The sequence below is a fragment of the Nanorana parkeri genome, unplaced genomic scaffold (genome assembly GCF_000935625.1).
Source record: "Nanorana parkeri isolate BGI_ZX_2015 unplaced genomic scaffold, ASM93562v1 scaffold2769, whole genome shotgun sequence".
NCBI classification, from domain to species: domain Eukaryota; kingdom Metazoa; phylum Chordata; class Amphibia; order Anura; family Dicroglossidae; genus Nanorana; species Nanorana parkeri.
The window spans coordinates 30,012-54,158 of NW_017309037.1; the positions used below are offsets into that span (position 1 = coordinate 30,012).

Here is a 24,147-nt window from a genome sequence, read left to right on the forward strand (position 1 = left end):
TTGTTAAAAAAATTTTGGTTTTTCCCTTTTTTTTTTTTTTTTTTTAGGAAAAAAGAATTTCTATATGCGTATGTCACATCAACTAAAACCCCATTTTATAATGTGTAGGTGCAATGAAAGAGGAAGATGGAAATTATGGTTGAACAAACGAATAGCAAAATTGCTCTGGGCCTCAGAAGCGAAAAGATTTTCTAAAGCTGTGTCACTAAGGGGTTAATTTAGTAATGTGCCTTTTTAACCCCTTCGTGACTGACGACGTACGGTATACGTCACCAGCATCGGGACTGCCGCCGGGATTCTGTTTAAACTTGCAAAGCCGACTGTCGGCTTTACAACAGAAGCGATTCTGGCGACTTACCTGTCGCCAGATCGCTTATGTGTCCCGAAAAGGGGCCACCCCCCCGCTGTTCTTCCCGGGCTCCGTTGCCCCTCCTACGGGCCCGGGACTGGCTTCCTTGGTGTCCGCGGGGAGCTGGGAAAGAGATCGACAAACTTCCGTTCATCGATCCCCTCCCCGTTCTATGGGAGCGATGCAGATTGCATCACTTCCGGTCCCTGGGCTGTCAGTTCTGGGCTCCTGCAGCCCAGCTATAAGCTATTGAAGTGCGATCTGCACTCCAATAGCTTATTTCTAGTGTATAGGTGACACTGGTGGTCTTTTGGACCCCCAGCATCACCTTAAAGAGTACCTGTCACCACCATCTGCTATCACATGGGGGGGCTTGTAAGCCCCCCTATGTGATAGCAGTCAAAGTACAGTAAAAAAAACAAAACAGTTTTTAAAATTAAATTAAAATGAAATAAAATAAATCTAATAATAATAATAAAAAAAATTTAAAGTCCCCCGCGAGCACGCGTGTTGCCACGTAAACACGCGTCGGGTGCGCCTACGTATGAAAACGACGAACGCGCTACACATGTTGGGTATCGCCGCGCACGCCGGAGTAAGAGCAATAATTCTAGGGCCAGTATTTTGGGGTATCTCTAAATTGATGACCTGTGGGGGCTTTTAAAGCGTCTTCTATGGACTTTTTGGGGTACTGCAGTTTTTCGCCGTTTCACGGACACACCCAATTTGTAAACTGGCCATGTTGGGTATCGTTTTGTAACCTCATCTTTTATATTTCATTAAAAAATTGGTATTTTGTTGTGTTTTGGGGCATTTAATTAAATTTGTCACAAAATTTTGGGGTTTAATAAGGAGTTGCGCTAATATTGCGCAACATATAAATTTGCAACTACCACCATTATATTGTATAGGGTCTTGGCATTCAGAAAATATAATATAAAATAAAATGTATAATGTTTATAGTCCTAAAATGTGGAATATAACATGGGTGCAAAAAATGAAAAAAGGGCCTCAGTCATGAAGGGGTTAATGAACGATAGAAGAATAGATAATTTTGTTGCACAGTGTCGACATCATCAATGATCATTAATTTGGACATGTATGGCATAGCACTCCTGTAACACTGCAGTAACCTTTGCTGTTTCAAAAACAATTGTATCTATTATAAGTCTTATTGTTTAATAAGACTTATTTGTTTTAATCAGAGCCAAAACCTTAAAGGAGAACTATGAGGTGAGTGCTTTTCACTCACCTCATAGTTCTAGCCGACCCATGACAATGAGACTGTCACAGGTCGGCTCAGTAGATCGGGAGGTGAGTGAACATATACCGGCGTTCGCTCACCTCTCGATCCTGTCACAGCTCTCTGCCGTGACAGGGGAGGGGCTGGATTCCCCCCTCCCCGCTCCGATCCGCCAGCGCTGACTGGCGGCTTGGACGGAGGAGGGGGCGGTTACAGCTGGCTCTGCCTCTAGATAGGCAGAGCCAGCTGTCACTCACGCAGCTGGGCGGATGCAGACATAATTGTCGGGATCCGCTTCAGCTGTGGCGTCTCAGTATGCCGCGAGCTGTAGCTTGCGGTATAGTGAGCTTAGGGTGACGGGAGGACGCTAGTTCGTGTCCTCCCGTTACCCTAAGGAGAACAATGGGGAAAAGCCTTAACCCCATAGTTCTCCTTTTAAGGCCTCGAATTACCCCTGACAATCAGTTACATTTGCCATCTATTATATTAAAAGTTAATATCCACTAATCTAACAAGCGTGAGCAAATAGAAGTAATAGTAAAAGGAGACTTTTCTTTAAATGGGTCCGTTTATATTAACCTCCCAACAAATACACAGGGACCTGTTTTGACCTGCCAATAGATATGTATTTCCAAGATTTGCACAGCCGGGTGGATGACACCACTTTATGGCAGTTGAGCAATACAGTGGTATGCTTTCTCCACCCTCCATCCTGCTTACTGAACATTGAAAGAGTATCAGTAGAGTTATAAGGTCATCTCATGCTCTCAGCATATTTGCATGCAGATCACCTGATGTGCTGCCCCATCCTCTTCTAAACTGAGGTGCACACACTAGTTGAGTTAAAATAATCCATTGAATGATTTTTTAAAAGACTACAGAGGTCTGTTATATTACTTTAAACCTGTGATGATATTGCTCTGTGAAAATAGTTGTCAAAGAGCAAATTGCATTTAGATAAGACTTTCTTCAAATCAGCAGCACTGTGTTGGGGAGATTAATTGAAAAGGTTACAGATACAATTTATTGCTGCTGATTTTGTTGGCCCCATAATATTGAGCCTTAGGAATCCAGTTAAGTAGGGATGCATTGTTAACGGGTATTTGGGCGAATACTCGTTCTTGCCCAAATGCTCCCGATGCCTATCCTGATACTGGAACTTCCGGTATCAGCAAGCCGGGTGTCGAGTCATTACACTTCACCAGGGAGCATGGAGCTGGCTTCCTCATCACTGAGTGGCAAATCGGGAAGCCGGGCGGCGACTCATTACCAGCCCCTTTGCTTCCTGTTTGACCAGAAAGCCGGCTTCATGCTTCCTTATCACCCGGTGATGAGGTAGCCTGGATGCGGCTTCCCAGCCAATCGGGAAGCTGGGCGCCTTTTTAATGCTCAGCTTACTAATTGGACTGGAAGATGGCGAGTCATTAGCTGCCCCCCGACTTCCTGATTGGCCAGAAAGCCATGTTTCATGCTTCACAAACAATGGGGAAAAGCCTTAACCCCATAGTTCTCCTTTTAAGGCCTCGAATTACCCCTGACAATCAGTTACATTTGCCATCTATTATATTAAAAGTTAATATCCACTAATCTAACAAGCGTGAGCAAATAGAAGTAATAGTAAAAGGAGACTTTTCTTTAAATGGGTCCGTTTATATTAACCTCCCAACAAATACACAGGGACCTGTTTTGACCTGCCAATAGATATGTATTTCCAAGATTTGCACAGCCGGGTGGATGACACCACTTTATGGCAGTTGAGCAATACAGTGGTATGCTTTCTCCACCCTCCATCCTGCTTACTGAACATTGAAAGAGTATCAGTAGAGTTATAAGGTCATCTCATGCTCTCAGCATATTTGCATGCAGATCACCTGATGTGCTGCCCCATCCTCTTCTAAACTGAGGTGCACACACTAGTTGAGTTAAAATAATCCATTGAATGATTTTTTAAAAGACTACAGAGGTCTGTTATATTACTTTAAACCTGTGATGATATTGCTCTGTGAAAATAGTTGTCAAAGAGCAAATTGCATTTAGATAAGACTTTCTTCAAATCAGCAGCACTGTGTTGGGGAGATTAATTGAAAAGGTTACAGATACAATTTATTGCTGCTGATTTTGTTGGCCCCATAATATTGAGCCTTAGGAATCCAGTTAAGTAGGGATGCATTGTTAACGGGTATTTGGGCGAATACTCGTTCTTGCCCAAATGCTCCCGATGCCTATCCTGATACTGGAACTTCCGGTATCAGCAAGCCGGGTGTCGAGTCATTACACTTCACCAGGGAGCATGGAGCTGGCTTCCTCATCACTGAGTGGCAAATCGGGAAGCCGGGCGGCGACTCATTACCAGCCCCTTTGCTTCCTGTTTGACCAGAAAGCCGGCTTCATGCTTCCTTATCACCCGGTGATGAGGTAGCCTGGATGCGGCTTCCCAGCCAATCGGGAAGCTGGGCGCCTTTTTAATGCTCAGCTTACTAATTGGACTGGAAGATGGCGAGTCATTAGCTGCCCCCCGACTTCCTGATTGGCCAGAAAGCCATGTTTCATGCTTCACCTGGTCGACGAGAGAGCATGGAGACGGCTTCCCAGCTAATTGGAAAGACCAGTGGCAAGTCATTACACACCGCCTGGCTTCCTTAATTAGACGTCCGGTATTGGCAAGTAACAAAAAAAAAATATTGGTAGTCGATACCGAAAAACCGGTATCGGTGCATCCCTACAGTTAGGTAAACAAGGCATCTGGAAAATACATTTTGTGCTTGAAAAAATATACCCACATTAGAAACTATTTGTACAGGTGTACATCATAAAAAATATATATATTATTTTTGTATTTTCAAGGTCATTCCAGTTGGTTCTCAGCTGGCAAACAGCGGCAGTGGGGTGACTTCCTTACAGTGCCTAGAAAGCATGATTGGTGGATTGCGCAGCAAGGTCGTTGAGGTATGTGAAGTTATGAACATTAGAGATCCTTGTTTCATCTAATGTTAATCCTGTACCATAATGGAATGGCTGTTCTGTAATGTAAATGTTTTCCTTCTATTTTCTCGGTTCCAGTAATCTTTGCATAATTGTTGTCCTAGGTCATAATGTATTAACTATTCATATTGATGTACACTGGAATGAGCATTGCCGCCATCTTTAACCGCTTCAGGACCAAGTCCTGTCCTGAAGTGGTTATACCAAGAACACGGCTGCTGCTGCAGCCCTGCTCTTAGTATCATTTTAAACGGCATGTGATTGCTGTTTAAATACAAGCGATCGCTTGTACAGTGCGGCGCTGTTTTCCCTTCTCGGGGCTCCGCTGTACCCCATGTGGGCTCGGGACCGGCATGGTGGATCTCCCCTGACCGGAGGAGAGATCAGCAGGCTTCCAGCCGCTGATCTCTCCTCCGATCACTGGGCCCGGAAGTGATGTGTATTACATCACTTCCGGTGTCACTGTGCACATTCTCCAGCTCATAGAGCCAGGAGAAGAAGCTGGGGAAGCAGATATCTGCCTACTCAGCTTCTTTGGGGTGACCTTAGGGGTCTGAAATACCTCTGATGTCTCCATAAAGAGGACCTGTCACACTATATTTTCTATTGCATAGGGGGCTTCTTAGCAATAGCAATAAAGTTGTGTAAAAAAAGTTACACATATGCACATATAACGTAAATTTGTGTCGGGTGCGCCTACATGCAAAAACGAGATTTGTGCCACATGTTACGTATCGTCGCGAACGTCGGAGTAAGGGCAATAATTTTCGGGCCATCTGGTAGCACTAAACTGATGAGCAGTAAAAGCTCTGAAAGCGTATGGGAAAATTTGGGTATTGTATTTTTCTGTCCCGTTCATTGAAGGACACAGGCAACAGATCGTAGATCCTGAATGGTAGGGTAATATCGCCACCTGCAGGAGAAGGACGCTAGGCACAAAACTAAAGACCAATTACAGCCTAGGGGCGGCCCCTGCCGGTGGCCAAACCCCCCACCTGCTGACAAGTCTCCAGTTTTTTGCCTAGCGTCAGGAGTAAGGAGCTAAAAAATTTTCTCTGGAGAAATTTTTTCCCTTCTTCCGTTTGACTCGATTTCTTCTAGCAAGTGTCCACAGGGCGACATGCTGGAAGACTGTATCGTTCTGAACGACATCCGCGGCCGTCGCCGCTCGCTCGACGGCCGCTAATTGAGGCCCCAGTCTCATTGCGGCCGCCATCTTGGATGAGGGCAACTTTGCCCTTTCTCTTTTGTCACTTCCGCCCGGGCTTCCTTCAGCCTCGGGCGGATGGGGAGTGTTTTCCTTTCGGCCCCGGACGCCTTGACGGAAGGACACACAGTGTGCAGCTCTCCTCTGCTTGTCGGAGTCGGACGGCCGGGACAAGGGCGCTGGGTGTCGTGAGTAGCGGGGTCCCTGTCTCCATCTCCCTTGCCTGGTGGTCTGCAGTCGGTGGGGTGGTTTTGTGCGGGTGTGCAATGATCGCAGGGATGACGCCCCTACATTGCCTTGTGTGGGCTGTGGGCAGCGCTCTGCGGACCCCTCTAGATCCCCTCTTGTGCGTCCTGTACGCCTGCGCTGCTTTGCCAGTCGCCCGTGCGTCCCTCTGATTCTTCAGGGAGGGTGGGTGGTACCGCGGGTACCGCATTGTCCCTGGAGTCCTTTTCCTCTGTCATGGACTGCTTTTGACGCAGCGCCCACCTGGAAAGCTGGCTTTTACCCTTGCCATCCCCTGCCGTGTCAGGGGAGTCTGAAGAGGAGGGGGAACTTCCCGCGACGTCGCCTCATCCTGATCCGGGTGATTCCTCACATCCTGTTTCGGCCAGTGAGGATGAGGCTGCGTCTACGCTCCATGATCCAGGAACGTGAAATGGTCTCCGCGCTGTCAGGGAGACCCTTAAAATTGAGGACGTTGCCACCACGTCCGCGCTGCCGCACGTGCAGTTTGGGACGCATAAGAGTAGGCGTTCTGCCCTTAATCAAGGCCACGGTTATTCCGGTAGAGGATTCTCTGTCCTTTAAGGACCTTTTCGATAGGAAGGCTGAGGCGCTTTTGTGGTCTCTGTCTCGGGCGCGCTCATGCGTCCGGTCTTGGCATCTGCTTTGGTCTCTCAGACTCTGAGTGGTCTAAGATGTTACATCAGGGGCTTTGCGGAGGAGACTGTCTCCCCCGTTTTCGTGGAATTAGCGGACCAGTTGGTGCAAGGCCTTCGCTATGTCTGCAATTCGGCCTTGGATGCGGCACCCTTGGTGTCCAAGGTGTCGGCGGTGATACTTCGCCGTTTGCTCTTGCTTGAATGCTGATGGACGCCTACCTTTGGGGCTGGGGCAGGGTCCTGGGCTCCTTGACCGTGCAGGGTCATTGATCGTCGGTGGTTCCGGGGGAGTGGTCTCTGCACCCGGAGGTTTTTCTGCAGCTGTGTAGTCGCTGGATTTTACGGTGAGTACAAAAATCCTATTTTTTGCGGTTTCACGTACGTACGCAATTTTAAGGCTCGAAATGTTTGGTATCTATTTACCCGGCGCGAGCCCATCTTTTATATTTTACAAAAAAATTGGGTATTCTGTTTTCTGTGCACTAAATTTCATTTTGGTGTATTTTATCCTAAAAATACTGCTTTGATAAACATTTGCGCAAATGCCGTTCAACGTAAAAAATTGCAACTCACATTTTTTTATTATACAGGACCTCTGATTTCAGAAAATATATAATTGGCGGTCTAAAGCTGTTTTGTAGCCAAAAATTCAGATTCTCATTATGAACTCATTATGCTATAGTAAACCTATGTTTTTCTGCTCTTAGATTCACAATCATTTCCCTCACAAGCCTGTCATTTTGCTTGGTTGGAATACAGGAGCTTTAGTTGCATGTCATGTGAGTATTGATTACTTGAGTAATTAATGTGAATATAAAAAAAATTATCTGTAAACTGTATAGGCACTTTCCAGTTATAAATATTTATAGCAGGGACCCTGAGAGCTTTACTCTGTGTAAAATATTCTATAACTATTTTCGATAGTTGTTATTTTTACTCTTCAAAATTAATACGTTTCCTACTGTACTCTTGCACTACTAGGATTTGTTGTATCAAAACAAGCTGAATGTATGGATCAGTGCAACTAGATTTATGAATCAATACGCATTTGTTCGTAATATGTAGTAAAATTGCCTAAACAATCAATATAAATGGTATCTGGTCAGGTAGACCCTCACTTTACACACTTCTTGGTAAATCTTCTTGGCTGGGCTAGCGTGCACTTTAGCTCTTTCCCTCTATTAAACTAAAAGAAATGTTGTAATGAAAGATTTGGAGACTAATAGACTCTATGCCAGGGGTGCCCATAAGGTCGATCGCGATCTACCAGTGATCGCATAGCGATCACTGGTAGATTGTGATGTCCTCTCTTCCTGCCCGTGGGTCTTCTCCTCTGGATCCCCATCTGTATGCAGCGGGGATCCGAGGAGAAGTGAAGGAGCCGCTGCGGCCGGGGCCAAGGATGGATATTTTGAAAGGGAAATATCAGGAGGCTGTTTAGACCCCTAATATTTTCCCAAAGCCCCCCAAGAGTTAAAAAAAAAAAATCAAAATGAAAAAAATTAAATAAGAAATAATAAAAATAAAATAAAACATAGTAAAAAATAAAAACAAATCCTGGAGGCAGATCGCTGGGTGACATCACACGCGTGTTGGGGGGGCAGTTTTTTTCTTGCCTCGGGCGCAAAAGGAGCTGGCTACGGCTATGCTCCTATGGTGCTCGTGCGGCTGCCGGTGAATGTGTCAGACGCAGCAGATGGAAAGGGGCAGGACACTCTCGCCATGTGCAACGTCAGCCACATGAGCACCGCGGGAGGACGGAACACCGGGGCCTCTAGGGTGCACTGGAATGTAAGCTGGCCGATTCCCTGCATTCAGGGGCAGGAAGGGGCGTGGGGTTGTATTGAAGTCAATGGCACCGCAGCCATCCCCCCCCTGCCCACAGTGTGATCGCAGCATTTTTGCAGAACGCACTGGACTGGAGCGCAGGCACTAATGTGCCTGGGTTCCGGGTGCAGGCGATCGCACTGTGGGCGAGGGGCCTGCCTGCGGTGCCATTGAATTCAATGCAGCGCCACACCTCCTCCCGCCCCTGAATGCAGGTGTTTTTTCATTGGTAGATCTCATTGAGCTCGTCATTTGAAAAGTAGATCTCCAGACATATATATGCAATATACTTCTACACCTTTTGTATTCTAAATACAAGCTAGGTATTTAGGACGATGGCAAAGGAATCATAAGGATTGTCTTGAATAGAAATGTTTGCTAGTCTGCTAGGAGCTGTTTTATTAAAGCCCAATCGGACTTTTAATTTAAATTGGCCAAATATATTTCAGAGACATTACAACTAAAGCTGGGCAAAGGCTTAGTTTTTTAACTTTAAAAAACAGCTAAAGTCTAAATAGGAAAGCATACAGTATCTGCATGCTGTAGGGAAGAATCCTTGCTATTTGTATGGAAGCAGTGGTCTCTCATTAGGTAAGGAGCACAAGCTTCCCATTGTCTTTTGTACTGTTGGCATGTTTTCTTTTTTGTTTTCCTGTGTTCCTCTTTATTACCTATAAATATAGGTTTGCTAAAAAGGTATAGTGCCAGATACATTCGTTTTGTTCTCATTTGCTGTTTTAATTGGATAAGTAGACTTTACTGTAATGTCTCGTTTGCCTAGGTGTCTTTATTGGAATATGTCACAGCCGTTGTGTGCCTGGGGTTCCCCTTACTGACTATAGATGGACCTCGAGGGGTAAGTGCTTTTTAATAAAAAATGTTTAGGAACACTCCAGGCAGATATAAAGAAACAAATCAGTGCAGTCCTGTATTCTTTATTATATCCTTAAATGTATTTTATAAATGCAAGCAGTGTAAGTACCTTTTAATTTGACCTGGTATCAGCCTCTTGGTGTCCTTGTACAGCAGAGCTCACACTAGGGGAGGGAGAAAACATGATCTCATTAAAGGTATACATGTAGCTGAGGTGGTTAGGTTTAAGAAAAGTGGAATGGTTTTGTATACCTGTTAGTTGTGACCTGTCAGTCTATTTGTTAAAAAAGGAACCTAGCTCAAACAGTATCACTTTTGCTTGACTTTTCAGCAATCAGCCCAACAATCTTCTTTGTGATTACATTGCTGTGCCATGTGTCTGTAGGGGTTTAGAAATGTGTTGTTTATCTGCCACCAGCACCACATATTGCATGTCACTGCACAGCTTTTGCCAGAAACTTTTTCACAAACCAACACTTTTTTCTGCTTTTTGTGTATCCCCTTCAATATTATTTCAACGCTATGCCCTCTTTACAAGGTCTTTGTTTAAGCTACTCTGTCCCTAAAGAAGTCTTCCTTCCCAAGAATACAGTTGATACTCACCTGTGCCTCTGCCCACACTATGATCTATGTTCCATTAGCCCACTACTCTGTCCTGTAGTGATGCAGAGAGTGGTGTAAAGAGCCACAGATCTCAGTGGTGGGGGGTTATCAGGATTTTAATACTTCCAGAAGTGTTTTATGCCTGTGTTAAGGCTCTGTTTTTTCTCCATTACTTAAGTTTCAGCTGTGGGAATGTTCACTATTGATCATCTCTTTTTCAGGAACAACTTTATTTTACTTATTTTAGTGCCAGTTTTAGCGACAGAGTCAGTTTAAGTATGCTACTTTTTGAAAAGTTGTTCCTGATCTCATAGGAACAGACAAGCCCATGCACGCTGTACAAGTGTTATTTCTCAAAAGGCTCTCCTGCACATTCATTTTAAACCTTGCTGTGTGCCCACTATATTAACCACTAGACACTTTTCTTTGATTTGCTGCACTCCTTACCGAAAGTCCCGTGTAATGGGGTGGGTGCTCGCAGTGACTGCGGATGACGCTGCAAATGTCAGCAAAATGTAGAAATGTCACCAGCACACCGGAATCCTTTTAGGATAGCAGAATGTTAATTTATTTGAAGTTCCTTGTCATATAAAAAAGCGCTTTCGGGGCCGCGCAGGGTCCCTTCATCAGGCTTAGCATTGATGAAGGGACCCTGCATGGCCCCGAAACGCTTGTTTATATGTTAGGGAACTTCAAATAAATGAACTTTCTGCCATCCTTAAAGGATTCTGGTGTGCTGGTGACATTTCTACATTTCCCTATATTAACCACTTCGCAACCATATAGTACGTCACTGGCAGCCGGCCCGTTTAAATACACTAGCCGCTGGGACTCTGTTTACATTTGTATAGCCGACGGCCGGCTTCACAATAGAAGCAATTGTGGCGACTCAGCTGTCACCAGATCGATTCTACAGGGTGGAAACTGCCCGCCCCCTGCCTGACACCCCCTCCGTGTTGCCCGGGTTCCGATGCCCCTCCTGCGGGCCCATGACCGGCATCTCGGGCATCGTCAGGAAGCTGGGGAGGAGAGCGGCAAACTTCTGTTCACCGATCTCCTCCCCGTTCTATGGGACTGGGAGCAATGCAGATTACATCATTTCCAGACCCATAGCGGTCATTGCTGGGCTCCTGAAGCCCAGCAATACGCTATTGAAGTGCGATCTGTACTTCAATAGCTGATTTAAAGTGTACCTACGTACAAAAACGATGATCGCGCTACACATGTTGGGCATAGCCGTGCATACCAGAGTGAGGGCAATAATTCTAGGTCCAATATTTATGCGTATCTCAAAACTGATGGACTGTAGGGTCTTTTAAAGCGTTGTCTATAGACTTTTTGGGGTACTGATTTCTGTTGCCGTGTCACAGACGTGCACATTTTTTAACCTGAGCATTTCGTGTATCTATTCACTCGTTGTAACCTTGTCTGTTATATTTTATAAACAAAATGGGTATTATATTGTTTTTTGTGGCACTAAATTTAACTTAAGTGCATTTTTCACAAAATATTTGGGTTTGATAACAAGTTGCGCTAATATTGTGCAACATTAAAATTTGCAACTGCCAGCATTGTATTCTACAGAGTCTTGGCTTTCAGAAAATATATAATGTTTGGGGGTTTGATATAATTTTCAGGCCTAAAATGTGGATTATAACATGGGTGCAAAAAAAAAAAAAAGGCCTTGGTCATGAAGGGGTTAAATAACAGTGCTCGTGCTGTAGGGGCGTGTAGGACCTATGGAGACCCAGGTTACTGCATTGTGTGTGAAAGCAATGGCCTGACTCCATAGTTCTCCAGCCAATGGTATTTTAACCCTTGCTACAGCACAAAATATGTAAAAAAATAAAAATAAAAACAAGCAAAACCACAAGTATGTATATTTTTCATTCAAATCATTTTAATTATAGTAAAGAGTATGTTTTGGTAAACTTCAAGCTGCATATGAATTTAAATATTTGCTTCTTCAGGATGTTGATGACCCTCTCATTGATATGAAGACCCCAGTACTTTTTGTGATTGGTCAAAATTCGCTTCAGTGTCATCCGGAGACCATGGAAGATTTTCGAGAGAAGCTTAGAGCTGATAACAGCCTTGTTATCGTTGGAGGAGCTGATGACAATCTACGGTAAGAATCAAGATGGCTGTCTATTTTATTTTTTTATTAGTATAATAATGACAAAGCACACATTCACATCTGTCCCTGCACTCAAGGAGCTTACAATCCCAGGGTCACTGTCTCACATGCATACATACAGGGCCATAAGAAAACAGTGAAGAAGCCAGAATAGTGATCCAATTAGCCTTCCAGCATGTCTTTGGAGTAAGCCCGAGTACCCGTTGGAAACTCACGCAAGCACAGGGAGGACATGCAGACTTCTTGTAGATAGTGACCTGGCTGAGAGCCGAACCAGGGACCCCCAGTGCTACCAGGCAGAAGCTCTAACCACTATGCCACTGTGCTGTCCGCATGCTTGCCATGCAATAATTTTTAGAGATAGTACCGTTTTCCATGTAATGGAAAAAATGGCAGACATGGACTTTTACTATTGTTTCTGTTACTATTCTTGCTCAACATCTGTGCAAGACAATAGTGACTTCCATGCAACAAACTATACTGAAAAGTTTTATAATGTATTTTCTTCATTCTTGAATTAAAGCTTCAAGAATAATTGTGTGTGATTTAAAGTTAAGTGACCTAAATCAAAAATGTTAGTGTTTGTACCTTTATAACTCATTGATGGATGCTCAGCAACTTGCAGTTCCATAATTATGATTTCTGTAGACTAAACCGTTCTTGATACCATTGGCTGGTAGCACAGATTAAGATCTTGTGGTACTTGGTACCCCTTAGCCATGTCCCTCTCCTGAGGGACCCCTTGACTTTCTGGGTCTGTGGACATCAGTTTTGTTGCCCTCTTTCCCAATGAGGACCTGATTTTGCAGGGTCCTTCTGAGGCTTCTGTGCCTTCCCAGACCAATAGATCATATGTCAATCCTAGTACCTTTTTGTGACATTCCTATTGCTGAACGTTCAAGCAACCTCACCTGATGAGACTCAGTTTTCTGGATTCTCATATCCTGAATCTTTCAGAGGATCCTAATACTTGGAAGCTTTGATTGGATCAGGCTTGAGTAGTTGGGGGTAGCTGTAGTGCACTATTGGGTGAGGTTATTCCGCTTAATTCCTCGCTTAAGAAGACCACTTCTGCTGGGGATTTGATCCTTTTCTCATCTGTCTAGGAAATGCTACCTCTGTCTAATTCTGGGATTGTGGGCTGCAGGGGGAAACCCCCTCACAATACAGTCTCCTATTTTCCTGTTGACTGTTATTTTTAGTTTCCCCTTCTATGACTGGGAGTCTTGACTTGAGGTGAATCTCTCAGTATCTTGGGGTGAATGAAGTGGTTTCTTCCTCCTGCCCCAGGAAGGGCACCCCTTGTTGGTGTGTTCCCACGGTGATGACATCCAATGGTCTGGAGCATTAGGTTGATACTCTGGGTCTCCCCTTGGTGGTAATCGTTTCCTGATTTTGCTAGGATTTTCCTCATCTGGCTCCGATTTGGGAGTTGGTCTTCTCATTACTTCTGTGTTCCAGATGGTTACCGAATTCGTGGGTCTTTCAGTGGCTGTTGCACACTCCTCAGTTGTACTTCTTTAGGGCTTTCTGGCTGTTTCTGAATTTCCTCAATGGACAAGAAAGAAAATAACATTTTTGTACTTGCGATAAAATCTTTTTCTTGAAGTTCATTGAGAAACACAATTCCTGGCCCTCTGTGTTTTCTGAATCTGTTTTTTTTTGGCTTTGCTTGCTCACAAAACAGGCATCCTGGATAGAGAAGGCGTTATATGGGGGCTGACATGTTTTTTTTTAACCAGTGTCCCGACCTACTGTTTTCTTTTTTTCCTCAGATATAGCAGGTGTACAGCATCAGTCCACATAATACTATTTTTAGGTCAATGTCAAATATTGCATACGAATATTTATATGTACCAGTTACAGCCAGCAGGTGGTGCTCAGTGCTTTTCTGCAGCATGCTAATTAATTCTGTTCTCAGGAGAGAGTGTGATTTAATCTCCAGCCCTTCACAACACACACACACACCTACCACTGAAGAAGTCATAGGGGTACATTTCCCCTCCCTCTGTTTGCTGTTAGGACCCAGTATAGATGATCAGCGTGAAAGAAGCATTAAACAAATGATGAAGTCTCTGCTGAACTTTCCTGGCATATTCTTTGGAAGCACACTGTATTAAATGTTGTAGAATAAAGATTTCATACCAGGGGTGTGATAGGGATGTATAAGATAAGTGTATACACTTGTAGACATTAAAGTGACACTAAACTCAGGAGCTTAATTGTGCATCACTCAGCTGTAGATCCTCAAATCATCTCTGGATCAGCCAAGCTCACCTCTGTGATGGGCCACAATCTCACATTTTGTTTACTAATTTGCAGTGAGATTGTTGCAGAGAGATTGACGTGAGAAATTCTTTTTACATATCCCCTCTCCTTATGCATGAACCCTAACCCTCTACAGGGGAGCCACGCATGAGAGGGGGATTGTAAGGATCCTCAATAACAAGAATCTCCCATAGGATCTTGTGATGCACTTTTGTGGAGGACTCAGTCCATGTGGGCAGTTTTTAGAAAGAGGATTCATCATCCCAAAAATTCAGCATGAAAAAAAATGTGTTTCTCACTTCAGTGCCTCTTCAACCGCACCAGGGATGAATAGGGACCTATAAAATCTTGGCAGAAAAGTTCTTGCAGTTTTATTATGTATGTATAGCCCTCTTCCTAAAGAAGCCGCTCACGCCGTGAAATGTGTAAAACTACATTCTCCAGAACCTATCACGCACATTGCTTGATGGATAATATCAAATGCTCTTGAAAGGATATGAAATGCTACATGGCATCCTCCTATAATAGGAACATGTGCATGGTGAGTTAAGAAACAAGAAAGTGGGGGCTATTATTATCTTCCTTTTTATGACCTTTTGAAGTCATGTACCACAATCGCATAATAATGGATTTTTTTATGTATTTGGAATAAAGGTTTCATACTATTTTAGATATGTATTGTCTAAGGTAGCTTAAAAATCCGCATTTTTTACTATAATCACGTGCTTGTATTTTGAAAAAAACAAGCCTCTCATTGTGCAAAAAATGATGTTGCTTTCACATTTTAATCTATTCCCCAGGATAAGCAAAATGAAGAAAAAAACAGAAAGCTTGACCCAAAGTATGGTAGACAGGTGCATTCAGGTAAGATAAACTTAGGTTCTATATAAGTGTATGTAGTGTTTGTATGTTTCTGATATGTTTAGCACCGCACAGCTTGCCTAAAATGCAGTTTGATAGTCTGTAAATCTTTGTAGTGGAGAATATTTCATGAGTGTCGGGACTAATTCACACCAAGTGCGGAGCAGGTGCAGAGCAGTTAGAGAACGGATCAAAACTGCGTCCAATGTATTTTGGTCTCTAGTTCACACCGCAGCGTTCAGTTCCAGAGCATGTGAAAAAACTGCAGCAAGCCCTTTTTTTCCTGCTCCGGAACACATGCAAACGCCCGGGAACACACTGAAAGTCCATTTTAGGCTAAAAAAAAATGATTATTATATTAATATTATTATATTTTTTTACAAAAGCGGTCCAAAACACAGCAAAAACGCATATAAAACATGGCAAAACGCACTGCATGTGCAGAAACTCATGCAGATCTGGTCTGCATTTGGTGTGAACAAGCCCTCAGTCATTTGTGTGTTTGAGTACTTCAACAATAATGCAGATCAGAACAAAGCGGTAACTGACACCTTGCTTTTGAAGCCATGTGAAATTAGAACCGCTAGCCTGAGGAGCCTATTCATATGATTACATGCTGTGTATTTGAAAAAAGAGATATGTAATAAAGTAGAGAAAGAGAAGTAGCCAGAAAGAGAAATAAAGTGGACCAAACTGGGTAGAGGAGAAGTTTTGGGTAACCAGTTTTGGAGGTGATTGGAGAGGCAAGAGTCAATAACAAGGCATCAGTGTGAGGTTTGAGACATTGCACATTACGAAGTTACTCAGGATGCATTGCAAGAATGTGTATTCAGGTGTCATCCTAAACTCTAACCAAGAGAACCATATTTTGGCATAGGTAGAAAGGTCATCTGCTTTATCTCCCAGAATACACTGACCTCTGTTGACACAACCAAGCCAGTCAGTTTTTAGGACATACTGATGATTCCAAGATTTTGCAATTAAATACTTAGGGGTATTGACAAGTTAAAAGTATAGGAACACCTATGCTTCCAACTTCATAACAGTAGTAAGTACTAGGCAGAAAGTCAAATTCCATCAAGAGTAGAATGAAAACCCAGGTACTGTAGAAGTAGGCGGATCCAGAAGAGAAGGGAGCTTGAGGCACTTCACCAGCAGAGCAGTCTTTACATAATTTATGTAGTTTGTAGTACTATCTGGTCACACTTTTTAGCCCGATACCTGCATCCTGGTCACAGTGGACCTCTTCATGCCTTTTACCATTGTGCTTGAGTAAAAAAAAATTCTCATTGTCAATGTGCAAAGTGGTGCAATAGGCTTGTATTTCTGATGCTTAAAAAAGGGTTGTGCTAAATTTTTTCTTTCTTCTGAACAGTACAATTAGAATCGGGTCCAAGTTCCATGGCTTATAGCTGCTTGTTTTGGGAGGGAGCTCTGAAAAAATTGATAAAGGAAACTGTAATTCAGTAAATTAAGGAATACTTTGGGACTAAGCCTAAAGCTTAAATACTGGGGCTTTGCTTAAAGCAGTCTTATGTTGACTACTAATCAAAGAATCATTTTACCCCAAATCATTATTTGAATAACAGAGGTACCTGCACGAACCTTCCAATGTCTTTTAGAGCACCCTTGCACCTCAAAACAACACTGGAAGATCGTGTAGTCACCCAGAGTGCCCCTTTTTGACCATGAAGTTTGATCCACGTTAACGAATATAGCACTTTTTTCCATTTCCAGTTTACTATACGTAATTGCATATGTGTTCTAGCCGTTTATGTGATTAGCTTATTGTTAATTACAAATTTGTTCAAATTGGCTTTCATAAAAAAATATTTGATCTACATGATCCTTTTAAACATGCTTCAGGAATGTTGTTGAGCTGTTCTATTAACTTCCCAGTTTTTTTATGTTTTGACGTCTAAAATACTACACTCTTATAGCACAGTTAAATAACTGAAGGGTTAGACCCCAATATCGGGTTCAACTTTAGCATAGTGGCAGCAAAATCTGATATCATGGATGTTCACACAATGGGATAAATGCTTGCCAATGGACCTCTCCGCATAATTATAAAAGCAGTGCTAAGTACAGTTCTTGTTTATCTTGGAAATCCCCTTCAACACCGGAGAGGATCTGAGCTCTTCAGTGATAATGATCAGTGACTAAGTTCTTGCAATTCACTGTTTAACTGGAGGGGCAGAAGGTCTCTTTGGAGGAAGAGACATCCTGTACCAGAGACAATGTATTAATACTTGTCATCTATCCAGCTTAAACATAATTACTGCCAGTGAAAATTCTAAGATGGGTTTCTTTAATCTGTGTTGTCATTTATTTGAAAATATAAATTGCTTTTAGGCTACATTTAGGCCTTTTATCGGGAATTTCATATTAATTTGCATGGAAACCCAAAAGCCAATACTATAAGTTATTTCTTGAAATAGAGCCCATTTCCCCTTCACTGTTTTGGCAGCATGTTTGCAAAAAATCCACCGCACACGAAAAACTAATAGTACAAAATGTATCTACACATTTTTGTGGGTGGCATTTTAGCTGCTTGTGTTTGGAGACACCACTTTTTTGTTTCAGTGGTGTTTTTTGAAAAATAGATATATCACCTATTTTTATTGCAGGGTTCTGGACACACGGTAAGGAGCTGCCCTTTAAAACCTATGCAAAAATTCATAAAACACGATGGAGAAATCAGTCCTTAGTGGCGTTTTTTATATATATGCTAATTTACTGCAATAATGTAACTGGATATACGCAAACAGAAGGTGATCAATATAGCAGGTGCTCTTGTCCTTTCAAGGTGTAAACACATTGGCTGGTTTTCAATCAATGTTGAAAGAACTTCATGTATGTTTCAATGTATAATTCCAGTCATTCTTCTTTCTGCAGGATGAGATTGCTGACTTTCTCACAATGGTCTTAAATCGAGCTGAGGGTCATTCTGGTTCTGATCCTCGTGATCTTGATGCTGAAAAGAAGAAGAAGTCAAGAGATTTCCTGAGGAGAGACCTGCCTTTAGATTTGCCAGAGCGGAGCAACAGACCAGCTTCACCTGGTGCTCGCTTCCCTGCCTCTCCTTCTGGCTCTGAGGTGAGGATATAATTTGTTAACACGGTCATCTGGACATAAAAATATGAGCCCTAAAATTCGCTCACGCTGGTATAAAACCCCGGCCTTATTCCACCACTTATACCCGGACGTCCCAGACCAATGCTGGCGTTGTGGCAGAGAAGGGGGCTCATTTCTACATATTTGGTGGTCATGCCCTTTGATCTCACCGTTCTGGACAGAGGTCCATGCCCTGATCACCACCATAACTGGTGTTACGCTGGAATTCTCCCCGGCTTGCCTACTACTGTATCATTTCGACGACACAACTCATGTTTCTAGAAAATCCCTCCCAATTCACTTGCTGAATGCTGCAAAAATGGTGGTTCCTAGACACTGGAAGTCGCCATCTCCACCAACAATTAGGGAGTGGCTCTCCCGAATAGATACGGTATCAACCATGGAGGAACTTATTCACTCCAACAGAGAAGACATGTCCAGATACCTCAAAACCTGGACGATGTGGCATCTATTCAGAGGTTCAGAGGCGTGTGCAACGTTGAAGCGGTAACTCCATTCCTTCTCGTTCCTCACTATTTTTTATTACTACACCTCTTTTCTTCTTTTCATCTTGGAGGGTTGGGCGGGACCCTCTTCCCCTCTTGCCTTCTCATCCCCCGCCCCCTCTCTTTTCCACTCTCTTCTCCCTCCATAGTCCTCTACCTACCCCCTCCCTTCCCCTTCCCACGTTGGCCCTCCTGGCCTTCCTTCCCTTCAGGCAATGATATCGCCCCATACGCAACTGGCATCCCCGATATCCGCGCTAGATCAGAATTTCTACAAAAGCCCTTGGAAGAGCCCCCTCCTGATCTAAACCTCTCCCATGGTTTAGGGTTATGTTAACCTTGCAACACTAATGAGACCAGCTGGTCCCGTTATACACACACTTCAGGTATACATTATTAGTTATTTTTCATCTTGCTACGTGAATTGATATGAAACCCATGCAATGGAATACGGTCTTCCATGATCGCTCTCATTCCACCTTCGTTACTGTGACCCTTTTGGTCTATTGGTTTATTGCATTGTAACTCAGTTTTGGATATCACGTGGCTGTTTATGTCTACCAGTTCAATGTCTATATACTTGTCATTGTCAAAGTTTCAAAACAATAAAAACTTTACTGATTAAAAAAAAAAAATATGAGCCCTAGTCATATGGCAATGGAAGAACACAGCTCAATAGAGTTGGAATTACTGTATGTGCGCGCTAGTTACAGTGTGAAAATTGTCACTCTCGATTCTGGAGGCATGACTCTGTATACCTGTATATGAGATGTCATCTTCCTGTAGCCCCCCGCATGTTAGTGATTGTGTGGCGCATGCTTATAGCTTCCATATCTGTAAAACAATATTTTTGTTCTCTCTTATTTTTCATTAATTTTCTTATTGCTGATATATTTAGCAGATTAATTATTTTAGCACACTTGTTCAAGTGTAGACCCTTCTTGTGCTCTTACAGTGTGTGTATTCATTTGTATGTGATCTGTCTGTGTGTTCTGCATTGGAAAAAAACAGAAAGAGTTGGTGCCTGTTACCTGAGGGTACAAGGGCCCTTTTATACTTCTGCATATGCAGTAACGTGTCTTTCTAATTTGATTTATGCGCATTTTATATGGGCTTTTATTTGTACATTTTACAAATGTGTTATGAGCAACATTCAGAATAGGGATTTTCCATGGTGCAGATGCAGTAAAATATGTATACATGTTCATTTTTGTGCGTTTGTGGTTCATTTGAATATTTGGCACAAAATTGAAACATGCCTATAATTTTAAAAAAGTACTCACATGCAGGGTATTGTTACCCAAATGCTAATAAATGGTATTTTTAGTTAACATACAGTTCCATACAGTAAAATGGAATGGAGTGTGAATGGGCCCTAACCCCCGTCATGTGCAGGAAGCCTCCAGTATTGGTGAAAGTAAATGCAAGGCGTTCCTGTGCAAAGAAGTGTAGCATGCAATACTAAGGTTGACCATACATTAATTGAATTAATCAAGAATCAGCCGAAATTCTCACAGTGGGTGCCGCTGTCAGCACCCTTACGGCCGTCATCCCTTGATCAGATGATCGAAGGAGTTGGTTGGAAAATTTTTGAGCGAACAGAGCTAGCCGCCAATGAGCCGGCTCTGTTTGGGCATTCTGGCAGCGGCTGCCGGCCCGCAGGTTGAACAAAGAAAATGATTACAGAGATGGCCAGCTTAACCAGTTGACATCCGCGGTGTTAAACCCCCTTCCCATCCAGGCCATTTTTCAGTATTCAGCGCTGCGGTACTTTGACTGACATTTATTCCGTCATGCAACGCTGTACTGAAATGAATTAGAGAGGGAGATGCAAAATGCTCACGGAGAAAAGGCTGATTTACTAAAGTAGTTTAGAATTCCCACACGATAAATGATGTGAATTCACTTAGTTATCCAGTCATGTGCAAACAGTGCAAAGACAACCATGGCTCAAATTTAATTAGCTTAGGAAGGGGGGGGGGGGGGTGGGGTGCTTTTAGCCTATTTCTTTCAACCAGGCGGATCTGGTAGACTCACAGACAAGTCAAAGTATGTAAGGTTCCAATATGGCTATTACCATGTACCTAGCTGTCTAGAAGCAGCCTTGTTTGTAAACCATTGTCACATATGAATATCCATTATTAAGGCTCTGTTCACACCTAGACGTATCGAATATGCGCATGTGACGCTAAAAAAAACGCGCGATGTACGCGTGTTTCCGAGAGGTTAGCAGTATTTAAGGATCAAGGTGCCCTATATTTGCATATCTGCTTTTACTTTAATTATAATTAGTCTCTGTTCTAAATTAACAAAAATAATATAGCTCTAGTATCCCTTTATGTGTTCATCTACTAAATTATAGTAAATTACAAAATAGTTTTACTTTGAGCAGTTTTATGTATTATTGTATAATGTTTATGAAAGGGACATTTTCCTTGTTTTTTGATTTACAATGCTTTGTTGTTGATAACATCAGTATTTATTTTTTATTTTAAATTTAAGGATATGTCCAGCAGTCCTACATCCAGTCCCAAGACTAAGTTAACTGCTATTTCCACACCCCATAAACCAGGGCAAACAACTGTGCCACTGAAAACCACAATACCAAGATCAGGGGCCACTGTGAATCCAAAAACTCAAGGTATGAATTTTGAGTACACACTAAGGCCTTGTTCACACCAAGCGCGGAGCAGGTGCAGAGCAGTTGCAGACCGGATCAAAACTGCGTACAATATATTCCAATGGTATTTTTTGCTCCAGTTCACATCGCAGCGTGCAGTTACAGAGCAGGTGAAAAAACTGCAGCAGGCCCTATTTTACCTGCTCTGGATCTGCTCCGGATCTAAAAACGCACGCAAATGCCTGGAACGCACTGAAAGCTCATGTTAAACTAAAAAAAACGACCCGGAGCGTGGCAAAAACGCGGCACAACCCCCACTGCGCTGCGTGTGCAGAATCCTGAGCGGATCCGCTCTGCATTTGGTGTGAACAAGGCCTAAAGGGTTTTACACCGGGTGTATTTTTCAATAAACGTTTCAGTCTCCAATAAATCTGCAACATTAATATCATGCTGTTTACATTTGTAAAGTATCATGTGCCTGAATTTCAGTAATTATTTGCTGGGTGGATGCTCTATAGGAAATCCATGTTTCTCTCCCGTTCATTGAAGGACACAGGGAACAGATCGGAGATCATGTACTGAACTCTGTTTGGCAGAGAGATTCCATTTGAGAATGATCTGTTTTAAGATGACATTGGAAATTACATGTTTTAATTTTTCTCCTTCCTTCATGTATTGTGCATTATGTCTTACAGCCCAGTTTGCAGCTTTCCTGAAACAAAACATGCTGGTGAGGAAGTCTCTCCCTGCAGGTTCTCCCTCTTGTGTATTTGGTGAGTCTTCTTATTTGGATACTGGCCATGTGTGAAAAGAATCTCTGCAGTAGACACATCTCCATTATGCACAGAATAGTTTACACAGGGGATTGTGTAATCAAGGGGGAAACAATGGGGGACATTTATTCTGTAACACAACAAGGCAATGCTAAACAGGAGCAATACAGCAAGACAGATTATGATACAAGTTTATTGTGCGTAAAAAAAAACAACTCAGATTTTTGGAAATATGTCTCAATTGGCCAACCACAATTGCAGGAGCTGGGGTTGCAAATACACAAAAATGTTGCATAGAGCTTGCTAACTGATTTGATTATTTGTCTCATCGTGTTGCTTTTTTGCCTAGTAAGGGCTTGTTCACACCGGAGGCGTGTGCGTTCCAGAGCGGTAGCTGCTGGAACGCACCGCGATCGCTAAGAAACTTCTACCCGTGTTTTTTGGCGGGAGGGGGCGTGGCGGTGCGATCGGACGCGTGACAAAACTTTGCCAGCGTTGCATTCCACTGCAAACGCAAAAAATAGAGCAAGCCCTATTTTTTGCGTTTGCTGTGGAACGGAACACTGGCAAAGTCTTGCCATGCGTTCGATCGCACTGCGGGTGGGGGTGTGTGGAAGCGGTGCCATTGAATTCAATGCACCACCACGCCCCCTCCCGCCCCAAAACACGTGGAAAAGTTTCTTAACGATCGCGGTCCGTTCCAGCAGCTACCGCTCTGGAACGCACACGCTTTCTGTGTGAACAAGGCCTAAATATTCTGCAATTACAAGGCCTAAATATGCCCCAAAGCCTTCCCCTTTGCTTAGTTTAGAAAGTCACCCAAGCTGTATGCCACGCCCCCTCCCACCCCAAAATACGGGGAGAAGTTTCTTAGCGATCGTGGTGCGTTCCAGCAGCTACCGCTCTGGAACGCACATGCTTTCGGTGTGAACAAGGCCTAAATATGCCCTAAAGCCTTTCCCTTTGCTCAGTTTAGAAAGTCACCCAAGCTGCATGCAAATACAAAAACTCTTTGAAAATCAGCCACATCACGTCCAAAACCTCTATAGATTCCTCCCTAGTGGAGGCTATCAATAAAACTTCAAAGCGATAGTATAGGCTGCCATTAAAGCTGATCAAATCTGTCATATTGCTTCAAAGAAGGTGGCTCCAAATATGCTTGCAAACCCAAATATTTTGAAAAAGGACATCATTTTTGATGAATTCAGTAAGACTGATAAAAACACAGAGATCGTTTATACCAATTTATACTTTCATAACAAATAGTTCATGTTATAAAATAGGGATATACCAATAGTAGTATTGGTGCCGATGCCGAGTATTTGGGCGAGTACGAGTACTCGTCCAAATGCTCCAATGCCTAGCCCGATACTTCTGGTATCAAGAAGCCAGGTAGTGAGTCATTACACGCTCCCTGGTCCCTTGTCACTTGTAATGACTCGCTGCCCAGCTTCCTGATTGGTCAGGAAGCCGGGCGACGCCTAATGACGCGACGCACGGCTTTCTGATTGGCCGAGAAGCCAGCTTCATGCTCCCTCGGCGCCTCATGACAAGGGAGCATGGAGCCGGCTTCCTGGCCAATCATGTAGCCGGGCGCCGTGTCATTACACGGCGCCCAGCTTCCTGTTTGGCCAGAAAGCCGGCTCCATGCTTTCCCGTCCCCGTGACGAGAAGCATGGGGACGTCTTCCCTGCTAACCAGTAAGCCGGGTGGCAAGTTTTCACACGCCGCCCGGCTTCCAGGCTAATCAGGTGGCCAGTCATTACACGCCGCCTGGCTGCCTTAATGGGACTTCCGGGATCGGTATTCGGTATCGACGAGTACCGGAAAAAGGAAAAAAATATCGATACTCGTACTTTATACCTAAATACTGGTATTGGTGCATCCTTACTATAAA

General features: G+C 43.3%; 1 protein-coding gene across 1 annotated transcript in view; it reads left to right on the top strand.

Annotated features, from left to right (window-relative positions):
- Positions 1 to 24,147, top strand: part of KANSL3 (KAT8 regulatory NSL complex subunit 3) — a 63,327-nt gene that overhangs the window by 11,545 nt on the left and 27,635 nt on the right. Inside the window, exons 8-15 of the mRNA XM_018574148.1 lie at positions 4,437 to 4,538; positions 7,373 to 7,444; positions 9,274 to 9,348; positions 11,939 to 12,096; positions 15,174 to 15,237; positions 18,133 to 18,333; positions 21,360 to 21,498; positions 22,173 to 22,250. Coding sequence (XP_018429650.1) covers positions 4,437 to 4,538; positions 7,373 to 7,444; positions 9,274 to 9,348; positions 11,939 to 12,096; positions 15,174 to 15,237; positions 18,133 to 18,333; positions 21,360 to 21,498; positions 22,173 to 22,250 — 889 coding nt within the window. The remainder of the gene's footprint in view (positions 1 to 4,436; positions 4,539 to 7,372; positions 7,445 to 9,273; positions 9,349 to 11,938; positions 12,097 to 15,173; positions 15,238 to 18,132; positions 18,334 to 21,359; positions 21,499 to 22,172; positions 22,251 to 24,147) is intronic.